Raw genomic sequence first — 11891 nt, forward strand, 5'->3', positions numbered from 1 at the left:
AATTCAGAAATTGGAATTCACTGATATTTCTTTCGCTCAGTTTGAGTGAACTGTATGCACTTAAATTAAGGCTATGACAAGTATTTAAATATATTAAGTGAACTGTTGTGGGGCTTGCTGCTGAGACATGCTGCTTTGACAGTGTCAGAGCAAAACCCTGCTGAGACTCTGGGCGTCCTGCACTTCAGTTTGCCTCCCTGCTGATGTGTACATTGAAGGATTTAGCATCCTTGAAATATTTCAGTGTTTATGATTACCATGAATAACTGTGCCTCTGTAATGGGTTTACAAACAAACAAAAAAACTAAAAGCTAATGTTTAGTGCAATCGTGTTCAGAGTCTGTAGCCAAAAGTGTTTAATATACAATATCTTCTTTGTTCAGGAGCTGGTTCAGATGGAGTTGAAGAAATCAAGAGACATCCTTTTTTTTCTACTGTTGACTGGAATGTAAGTACAGAATGATATGAACGATAATTGTTTTTGTGCTGTAATGTATAAGCATTTATATCTGAATATCTGACTGTTATGTTCCATTTTGTCCTACACTGTTCCTCGTCTTTTGAGCTGTAGTCTGTGATACTGGGAGTATTAAAACAATTATAAATTGCGCACTTGCTTTTTAAATAGTTGCAACACTGTTAGAATTCTTGCATTTAGGAGAGGACACTTGAATTTCATCTGATATGAATGTGCCTTATGCTGCCGTGCAGGGCACGAAAACTGGCTGTGACTGTAATTCTCTTGGACTTCACTGTTGTGAGCCAGAGCGTATTCCTGTCTCATCAGTCATGCTCTGTTCGCAGTTATGTGTTGACTCTGGTGTTCTAAGATGATCAGGAGTCTGGATCTTGCTCATTTTAATTTTTAACGAGTATCCTGGTGCTTTTCCTCTGTGGTTCTCCAAATCTGAGATGTTGCTCAGAAATATTCAGAAAACCAAGATACCCTATGTCAAATCCTCCCTGAAAAGCTTCCTTTCCTATGATGCTCACGAAAAGACCACAAACAGAATGAACAGGATATTTCTTTGCTATCACAGCTCTGTTCAGTGCTAATTATATTTTTCTCAACTGTTCCTTTAAAGTCTTGTTTTTTATACTCCTCTTTATTTCTTGTATTTATTTCTCAGAAGGGTTACTTCTGTGTTTATATAGCATCTACTGTAATGAATTCCTCAGAAGAATTTGTTTTTATTTAATCTTTCTTTATTTACATGATTGAATAATAATTTATTACTACTTAGGGATGAATTCATTTCCCTCCGCTTTGATTTTTAGGATTGAGATGTGCTGCTTGTTTTTCTGCAGGTGGACTAAATTAAAAAAGAACAGTAAAAAAAGGTCAGGATGAGAAAAGTACTAAGAAAATGTCCTCAAACCATTAGGGACAGCTCTCATGACGTTGTTTGACGTGAGACTTGCATTGCTGATCTCTTGGGCAAAACATTTTTCTAAAGTACATTGGGCAAAGGGGGGAGAAGAGGAGCGATTGTTCCTCTTCCCCTTCTCTCTCCCCATCTCAGCTTCTGGAAAACACAAGAGTGGTCTTGAGAACTGGTTGATCAAACCTTCTCACAGAACAGAAAGGCATCAAGATTGTATTTGGGTTTTCCCTTTGGGGCAGACTTTTTGGGATACTCGCAGCTCTCTGAAGTAGCAGTGACCCGGGTCTGAGATGATAATAGAAGGTAAAATGCACCGTGGCTGTTGCACGTTCTCCGCAGTGAGCGGCCGCTGAGCTCATGGGGGCTGTTCCACATGGCTGCCTCTTACAGCACTTGAAAAAATACAGAATGGTAGATCCTGTAGCTCCAGAAGAAGCAAACATGCCATGCTTCATGTTTGACTTGCTTGGTAACATCTCCCTTACTCAACTTTTCAAATAAAAGGTACATTAAAGTCCTTTTTTGCAAATGTGTTTGTGTTTTTTTTTGTGTATTAAAATGTTTCTCTGAAATGTTCTGAGTATAACAATGACCTTTTAGTTACCTTTTAGCTGGGCAAAGTTACACTGCCCGTGCAAATTTAATTCACAGTTTTATATGGCCATGTTTTCTTATTTCAGAAACTATTCAGAAGAGAAATTCAACCCCCATTTAAACCTGCTTCTGGAAAACCAGAAGATACTTTTTGTTTTGATCCAGAATTCACAGCAAAAACACCAAAAGGTAATTGTATGTATTCTGGTTAAGAATTGATGAGGTTCACGGATAAACAAACTAATGTTTTTGTTATTTGTAAATTAAAATGGAAATTTGAATGATTGATGTTTTTAATTTTATTCAAAATATGAAGTATGTAAACTTAACACTCTCTTAGAGGATACTGTGACATATCAAAAAAAAATGTATATATATATATGTATAAAAATATATATTTTTTCCTTTTAACTGTGGCTTACCCAGATGCAAAGGCAAGGAAAGTACCTAGCTCTGCTGTGAAGAGGAAAAGGGTTTAGTCTTGATATTGTCTTAATCTGTCCAGCCTTGCTTTTCCTTTTGATGTTAATACCTAGTAGAGTTTGTTGAAAGGGAACCTCAAGTATTGACTTCCCCTTTGTCTGCACGAGGAAAAAGCCTCTGACACAATTTGCAGCACACCTCCAATACTTTCCAGGAGAGTGTTTTCTAATGAGTGTAGTGGAATATCCTGCCAAACTTCCATTCACAAAAAAGGGCAGAATACTTGCAGCTGAAATGTAAGTTCTTAGTTATGGCCCAAGGTTAGAAATGTGCTAATAGCTTTTTAATGCAGTGCTTTATACATATATATACATATATATATATACACACACATACATACACACACACACACGCACATATATACCTAAATCTATTTGATGCTAAAAGCAAACTAAATTTGATTGCAACAGCAATTATTATTCAGGATTACTGTTCCTCTGAAATTGACTTGCTCTAAATAACTTTCTTGAGCCTATTCATCATCATTATTATTATTATTAAAATTAACCTTAAATTAACATTATAATAGACAATTTTTCATTGAGCTCTTCCTCCACCCACTAGCCATCCTGAATGTGACTCTGCTCTTGAGAAAAGGCAGGGGAGTGTTAATGTAAAGGCAGAGAAGTGTGGGGAAACGTTGCAGTGTAGCCTGTGTTGATGGGGTCTGTAGACCTGGCTCAATTTCCAAGGTGTCACGAGTACTTTGAGAAGTTTAAAAAAAACCTGTTTTTGAAATATCTCTTAGACATTACAGCACTATGAAAATATGCTGGTAACTGAACTTAGAGGGAGACATGCTAAGCAGTAGATGTTAACGCTCATGCGTTCACTTCAGAGTTTATTTTGGGAATGTTATCTTTACTGTTGCGTCCAGCATTTAAAACTAGGTATCTCATTTGGACGTTTACAGTTCACATTCTAATACAGATCACAGAACTATTAAATGTTTGAAACTGTGGAATGTAAACACAGTGTCCTCAGAGGAGTGTGTAAGATTATCTGGGGAAAAACTTGGTTCTAATTTTTCAGTGATGTTAATTGTGTATTTTTGTATGTATTTTTGTGTTTCTTTGGACATACTTGTTGTGAATGTTTTAAAGAAAAAGAATGTTTTAAAGAAAAAATCTTTGCTGGGATACAAGTGTGTGATGTTAATCAAGTGTATTTGCAATTAGATTCTCCAGGAGTCCCACCCAGCGCAAATGCACATCAGCTCTTCAAAGGATTTAGTTTTGTTGCAACTACTACAGTAGAAGATCATAAAATGTCACCGCTCACCAATATATTGCCAATAGTACAGGTAAAATGTATTTTTAAATAAACTGTTTTTTTGAAATGTCCCAAATTGACCAATATTTAGTATTTGCTGTTTTATTAGTAAGACTGTTATAGAAGGTGTGTTATTAAGATAATTTAACAGAATGTTTAAGAAAGTAGTTTTTCTATTTCTCTGTAGGCAAAATTCAAATACAAAGCATGGCCAAGCAGAAGAAACTTCTGCTGCTTAAAATAGTGGTATGGCAAAGAGCATTTTGGTGCTTATTTGACGGCTTGTGTGTGTTTGTTTTTCAAAGCAACTTCATGGAAACAGTGCACAGTTTACTGATGTCTATGAGCTGAAGGAAGATATTGGTGTTGGTTCCTACTCTGTTTGCAAGCGATGTATACATATAGCTACAAATATGGAGTTTGCTGTAAAGGTACTTGGAATATATTTTATTTTGACACTTGTGAAACTTATGCAGCGGATCCATAACTTTTCTGAATTGCTTCCTTTCAGATATTGCAGCTGCTTTCGTGCTGTGAGAAATGAAAAATACAATTTTCTTCTTTCAGTGAAATTGTGTATTGTCCTCTGCAGTTCTCGTGGTGGCAGTTCAATCACTGATGAACTGCGTGTCAATTCTGTGAAGGATTCTGGCTTTGATTATCTAAGTTGGAAGCCTGAGAGTATAAAACAATGAACACACCTGAAGTAAAATAAGAAATGTGTGAGGGTGGAGGTGGCTGCAGGGACACACTGGCACTTCAGACAGTGCAGTGAGTGTCACTGGCCTTTGGAGCACCATAGACTGTACTGATGATACAGACTTAACTGATAGCAAGAATAATGAAAAAATCAAGTAAGGTTATAAGATGTGAAATTTGTAGATTAATTAGTCATGATTAATAAGAAGTGATGAACTCGGGAAAAATTTGATTCACCTCCTGAAGAGAGAATATAATTTTTAAACAAATTTTCTTTGTGACATAGACTTTGCTTAGCCAAGATTTTTCCTGTTGCTGTTCTTTACAGATAATTGATAAAAGTAAGAGGGATCCCTCAGAAGAAATCGAGATTTTGATGCGCTATGGACAGCATCCAAATATTATTACTTTAAAAGATGTACGTACCCCTCTCTTTCTCTACCACCTCGTATTATACAATAGTCAATCTATACATAGATGTGCAGTGATGAGGTTTGCATGTTTCTCTTCCTCAGCAAAATGTATTCAAAGACCACCATACATAGTACTATATTAAATATTTCAAAATATACCATTAATCTTAATATTTTTCTGAATGTTCTTTTAATCTCCTAAGCTTCTCTGCTTTAACCCTCCCCATAGCCACCCCTGCAAAAAAGGGAAGTTAAAAAAAAAAAATCTTTTGAAACCAAATTTTGTTCTTGGTTTAAACTTTGAGGGATGAATGAAAGAAGGAAAATTCTGTGACTGACAACTTTACTAAGGTTTTCTTTGCCTGCCCTGCTCTTCCAGGAGTTCTTTTGTCACTTCTGGGCTTGAAATTCAAATCTTGTTCATTGTGCTCATCCTGAAGTCTTTGTGAGCATCTGGAAAAGTCACAGAATGATATTACTGAACAAATTTTAATGAACAAGTGAGAAATGATGCTAGTTTTAGAGATTGTCCCATTTCTTTTCCTTTCAAATACAACCGGCTAATGTATTGGTAATCGGATGCTGAACAAGCAGTTGCATATTGTTGTGTGTATGCAAAGTGCCAGCAGCTAAAAATAGTCTGTGCAGGGGAAGAAGCATAGGGAGAAACAGAGCTAGTCTCTTCTTTGAACAAAAGTTCCTAGACTGCAGAAATTGAGTTCTGACTCAATGATTTAGTAATCTATTATCTCTGCATCTCACAGAATGACATGCAAGCTTTTTTTATACTTAATGCTATCAGACTCTTCAATTGTAGAATTAAATATGACAGTGCCTGTTTGTGCTTTATATATTCATGTAAGTGACTAGGTCTGCAATCTAGCCTGTAGTTTTCATGCTTTTCAGGATGTATCATCATAAGAGATCTGAATGAATTTGTATGGGGGTATATGTGTGTGTGTGTATGTACATATAAAATGTGCTTATTAAATTTCTTCAGGTTTATGATGATGGTAGATTCATATACCTTGTCACTGAACTCATGAAAGGAGGGGAGCTGCTTGACCGAATTCTCAGGCAGAAGTTTTTCTCGGAACGAGAGGCTAGTGCTGTATTATTTACCATAACCAAGACTGTGGACTACCTGCACTGCCAAGGAGTGAGTGTTTTCTTTTATGACCTAATTGCATTCACACTTCTTAACAAAAAGCATTGGCTAATTGTATGTGCTTTGGTTGGCTTATTTTTAAGGCAGAAGAAGATTTCAGAGTATTTCGAAACAGGTGAATGATATAAACCCATCCTGTTATTCTGGCGACCCTTTCAACTCTGCTTTTACAGTTCATGAAGCAGCAGATGATTCTCTTCTGCTTGTTTGGACATTGCTTATGATAATTCCAAATGCATTATAAATCAGTAGGTTTTTTTTTTTTAATGAGATTGCTTAAAATAGAATTCCTGTGGTACTTGAAAGAAGAACTGATGTAATTGTGTAGAACTGTTAATAACTATAGTAAATGACAAAATATGCATGAACGTATGTACAGGCAACTCTGACAGATCTTTTTCCTTTATTTAAAGGTGGTGCATCGGGACCTTAAACCTAGTAATATTTTATATACTGATGATTCAAATAATGCTGATTCTATCAGGATTTGTGATTTTGGGTTTGCAAAACAACTTCGAGGAGAAAATGGACTACTACTGACTCCTTGCTACACTGCAAACTTTGTGGCACCAGAGGTATCTCAAGCTGGTGCATTTTCTTTGTTCTGTTTTTGATGTATCAACTAATGCAACTTTGTAACACTGTTTAAAAAAGAGTTTTTAAAAAATCTGCTGAATTTCCTTAAATATTAATACTTTAAAAACATTGACTGGTGCATACATTTGTAATAAACCTACCTTAAGAACTCTACACTTAAAAATAAGATATAAGCCTACTGAAAAACTTAAATGATCGTATTTTGGGAATGCAAAATACTGTTGATAGTTACTGTTATCTATATATTGAGCAACGAATGATCAAACCTCAGAAATTATCCTGATGTTGAGTTATTCTTCCTTGAATTGTTTGTGTAGAAGAGGTAAAGGTAATTTTTTTTATACAGCTAGATAAGAACCTCAACAGCTCTTTGTTTTATAGGTTCTCATGCGACAGGGATATGATGCTGCTTGTGACATATGGAGCTTGGGTGTTCTTCTTTACACAATGTTGGCAGGGTGAGAAATACTTCTTTTTTCATGTGTTTATGTAATATTCCAGCAAGAATCTATGCATTCGTTAAAATAAGATACCTCATCATTGGTTTGGATGCAGAATGACAGAGACCCTGAAGTGGAAAGGGAAGCTATTAAGTGCAGACATAGCTGGACTTACCTAGCATATAGATTCATGGAATCTCTTCTTTGATGCATGACTGTGGAATGCCACAGCCTCCCCACAGTCTAGGGAAAAGAACTTACTCTGAAAACAGGCATTGGTTTTCTTCTTTTTCCTTCTCTCTTTGTCCTCCCCATGCCACTGCCCATGCAGTCCAGCTTCTTGTAGCCCCTTCTGGGGACTTGACGTGTGGCTCTTATAAGAACTGCTGCCCCGTAACCTTTAAACATCGACCAGGTCCTTGGGCATCCACTTGGGCTCAGCTGAACTCTCAGGAATCACTGTGAAGCAAGCAGGGAATTTAAACCTCTATTAGTCTGCCACTAAATTCTGTTCTGTTGAGCAGAAAATTCATAAGACCTTGTGTCTTACAGATAAATACAGGTAATTGCAAACTCTTCCCGATTGTATTGTATATTTCCATGAAAAAATCCCCACCACGGCTGCAGTTTAGCTCTGCAAATGCAGTTTTCTGCCTGATTTGGGTGCAAGCATGCAGACATGGGGCAGTGCCCTGCCTGCACGCTTGAGAGACGTTGCTGGCTGCACAGAGGGTATGACAGGCCAGAAGCATGGGGAGAGGAGCCAGCACGTCCTCAGATCCTTCCTTTTGGGTTCCTGTTGAGTTCGTTAGCTGCAGAAGGAGAATTAAACTAGCTGGGGTAGTTCCCAGACCTTTGCTGATAATTGATTGATTGATTTCAGGAGAACTTTCAAAGTACTACTGAGCTTTATTATTTCTGTCATGCTAATTGGAAATCTAAAGCATCTTACAATGCGACTATTTAATATAAGACTTGGCTATGATTTTTTTTGTAAGAATAGTTACCTTGTGCTTAGTAGTTGCCTATGAGCATAGGAAATAGCAATAGTTTCAGCTTTGCTAAAAGGTGTATTTAAGTCATTAAGATAACTGACTTTTTAATTCTTTTGTGCTCTTGGCAGCAGGTTTTTGTAGAAAATAATCAGAATTTTCAGGAAATCCTGTAAACTATTAAAAGCCTGCAAAACCAACAACCTAATGTCTTCTGCCTCCCAAACTTCATTAATAGAATCTAACAGAGTACTTCCTTGATTTTTTTTTTCCCCAAATGACAGATGCATGTGCATGTCCATTGTGCTCCTGTTCTCTCTAATTAAATGCACATGCATGCGTGTAACCGCAAACACTAAATTACTCCCAGCTTTATTAGGCCATCTTGTTAGGATACTGCTCTAGCTTTGTGTTGCTTTGTATACTCCGGCAGTCTAGCATTACTTTGGTTATAACTCACTTCCATTTATTTGACCTTTTTTTGCTGGAATGCTTTATTCTAACACAGTTACTTAAAACATCTTTTTTAGTTTTCGTTTTCAGTTTATCTGAATAGTCATAATTAAGAAAAAGAAAATAAAGTTTCAAAGAGGAAAACCTGATTTAAGAAATGCTTAATAATATGTAATGTTTTATCTGTCAGCAATGGGATATCTAGATGGAATGATTTATGAGGTTTTTACTTATTTTTTTCTTTTTATAACATGATTCTTTTTCTCTTTCTCTCTCTGCTCTTCTAATAGCTATACTCCATTTGCCAATGGTCCTAATGATACTCCTGAGGAGATTCTGGTACGGATAGGCAGTGGAAAATTCTCTTTAAGTGGAGGCAACTGGGATACTGTTTCAGATGCAGCAAAGGTGTAAATTTATTTATTTTTGTCGTTTTTTGTAGAACTCAAATGAGCATTTACCTGACTTTGTAAAATATCTTAGTCCAGCACAACCATTTACTGTTGTATCTACAGGCTTCACTGCAGTACAAGTACTCGAGTCCAACCTGCTTTTATTTCCCGGTTTTGTTCTGTGCTCTTCCCATACGGCTCTCCTTTTGGGAGAACGCTGAAGTTACCAGCTTCCTGCCCATTTTTCTAAATGGACAAAGTTAGTGTTCATTTCTGTTTGGTTTTAGTGTTTGTACAGCTTCTTGTAGGAATTAAATCAAGTTCATATATAGGGATATGCAACTGAAGATTTTTATGCTGCGTTGTCACAAGACAAGTGCATGGTAGGAATGAGGAGGGCTATTTGCCAATAACTTTCTTCCAGAAAACCTTTCTATTGAATTTTAGTGGTGAGGATTTCTAGCCCAGTGTCAGGCTTGATGGTGTCATTTTTTTTTTAAAGACAGTATCAGATATAAACAAATGGACATATGAAGCACAAACAACAGTAGGTTTCCGTACAATCAAGGCGTGCTCTGTTAAATGGGTTAAATAGTACAGCACATTGTTTGCAGGCCTTAGCTGTGTCAAGGCACAGAATGATCCACTTCATTTGTTGATTTTGTGTGTGTTTGCATTGTGTTAATCCCTGCCACATAGGCTACTTTCATTGCAGACCATAATTATTGCTTTAAAATCTGAGGTCAAATTATTTTAACTGAATAACACTTACAGTTTTCCCTTTTATCCAGGACTTGTTATCCCACATGCTTCACGTAGATCCTCATCAGCGGTACACAGCAGAGCAAGTGCTGAAACATTCATGGATAGCCTGTAGGGATCAGCTGCCGCATTATCAGCTAAACAGGCAAGATGCACCACACTTAGTAAAGGTAAAACAACTCAATTCCTTCTCCCCTACTCCCTCCTCTTGTGTCTTTTCACAACTGGAAATTAAAATCATATTCTCTGCCCTCTCCCCCATTGCTAATTAACATTGCCAAATTACCATCTGATTTCAGTTGGGTATTGTTCTTCACTTTCTGCCTGAAGCTGTAAATATGGATTAATGAAGGAGGAAGATGTTACAAAGAATGCTTATATAGCACGAGGAAGTCTCTGTTAAGGGATGCAACTATTTTAATGTAGTTACTTTGTCTGAAGTTTTTCTTTTCGTAGTTTCATTGATGCCACAGGATTAATAGGCAAATGTTCATTTTCTCATAATGCAGAGGAGAAAACTCTTATAAACTGTGTGGAAATAAATAGGAAGGAGGCCACACTTAGAAAGGGAAATATCTTTTTAGATAAAGAAGTTGCTTTTGTCTTAGCTTTGTTGGATTGGAGTCTTGCTGAGTTGTGAAGTGCAATATTATGGACAGCGGCTCCTCTTCTCCAAGGTCTTCCAGCCTGTTATTGGCAGCCTGGAGTTCCCTGTCACTCCTTAATGCCAGAATAATTCCCTGGTGCTGCCACAAGCTCTTTTCCGTGATCACGAGATTGTGTTGCCTTTTCTGGGCACAGCCATGGACAGAGCAATCCGTGCATTTGCAGCCTCTGTATTCAGTGGTGTGACTTAATAAGATGGAGTTTACTCACAACTCAAATGTCGGCTGTATTTTTTGTTAATTCCTCACTAAATAGATTTTACTTCATTCAGATTTGCAGCCTCTGTATTCAGTGGTGTGACTTAATAAGATGGAGTTTAATCACAACTCAAATGTCGGCTGTATTTTTTGTTAATTCCTCACTAAATAGATTTTACTTCATTCAGATTTGTTTCTATTTTTGTTGGGTTTGGAAACAAGGACCTGTGATAGCTGGTAATAATTCTGTCACGTTCATAAATCAGGAGATGGATATCCAGTTAAGTGCTGATTTTGATAAATTGAGGCTAACATTGTTTAGAAGATACTAATTCTCACCCACATTTAAAGGTTATTGCAGCATCTAAAGTATGTGAAAGAAATATGGAGGGAGTGAAAATATAGGAGGAATAAAAAGGAATATCATACACCCATACTTGGAAACCCAAAGAACTCGGTAGTAAATGCTATTTCAAAATAAACCTTAGAAAATATTTATGACCTCTCAAGTCTTGTGTTTTCTATCAGAGTTCATTTAGAATTGAATATTCTGTTGCTCTTTCACAATTAAAAGTGATTTTTACAGCCTTTGTGTATTTTCTTGTCCCGCAGGGAGCCATGGCTGCCACGTATTCTGCACTGAATCACAAGACATTTCAACCAGTGTTAGAGCCTGTTGCAGCCTCAAGTTTAGCTCAGCGACGGAGCATGAAAAAACTAACATCAACAGACTTATAGACCCATTGGGACACCTTAGCAAACAGAAGCAAGGGAAAAATCCAATAAGTGGCTCTATTTTGCCTGACCTGTGATCAAAAGGCATCTACAGTTTCCTGCTACACTACTTGAATTCTGTAAAAGTCCTTTTTTTAAAAAGAAAAAAAAAATCCACAGGTTCATACTGTGTTGTTTTACAGGCAGTATCTGTTAAATTAATTTCTATCACCAGGTACATCATAATGAATTTCTCTACGCTGTCCTTTGAGATCTGTTGCAAATATTATTTCTTATTTTGTATAGTTCTGCTGGGTTCACAAAAATGGTTTAGGGGACCGTTGCCAGTGACCAAGTTGTACATAAAAAAGTGTCAGTGTTAGGATTTTTTTCTTTACGCTTTTAGACCCTACCATGAAGGCCACGTTTTTTATTTTGTAATCGGGCACTTAATACACTCAACATAAATGATTTAACTTGCTCATTACTGCTAGAAAAAAAGCTGACCAATGTATTGTGCATTAGTGCTAATTTGGGAGGTCTGTGTTTGCATAGTGCCAATAACTGATAACTTTATGTGAAAACACAAGCAAAATGTATGTGTAATTTTTTGCACTTTATCCATTCACTTAATCACTTGTGGCCCACAGGAAATGCTAGTTAA

The 11891-nt window shown here is 36.8% G+C and overlaps 1 protein-coding gene across 1 annotated transcript in view; it reads left to right on the forward strand.

Annotated features, from left to right (window-relative positions):
- The window catches only part of LOC104569121 (ribosomal protein S6 kinase alpha-6), a 33737-nt gene extending 22112 nt beyond the window's left edge, over positions 1-11625 (forward strand). The window contains exons 12-22 of the mRNA XM_088538503.1: positions 384-448; positions 2066-2168; positions 3641-3765; positions 4040-4165; positions 4762-4851; positions 5847-6005; positions 6428-6589; positions 6993-7069; positions 8787-8904; positions 9680-9820; positions 11126-11625. Coding sequence (XP_088394629.1) covers positions 384-448; positions 2066-2168; positions 3641-3765; positions 4040-4165; positions 4762-4851; positions 5847-6005; positions 6428-6589; positions 6993-7069; positions 8787-8904; positions 9680-9820; positions 11126-11251 — 1292 coding nt within the window. The 3' untranslated portion in view covers positions 11252-11625. The remainder of the gene's footprint in view (positions 1-383; positions 449-2065; positions 2169-3640; positions 3766-4039; positions 4166-4761; positions 4852-5846; positions 6006-6427; positions 6590-6992; positions 7070-8786; positions 8905-9679; positions 9821-11125) is intronic.
- The last annotated feature ends 266 nt before the right edge of the window (positions 11626-11891 follow it).

This window comes from Tinamus guttatus, unplaced genomic scaffold, assembly GCF_059628265.1.
Source record: "Tinamus guttatus ecotype Peru unplaced genomic scaffold, ASM5962826v1 Tinamus_guttatus_pri_ptg001087l, whole genome shotgun sequence".
In the NCBI taxonomy this organism is placed as follows: Eukaryota; Metazoa; Chordata; class Aves; order Tinamiformes; family Tinamidae; genus Tinamus; species Tinamus guttatus.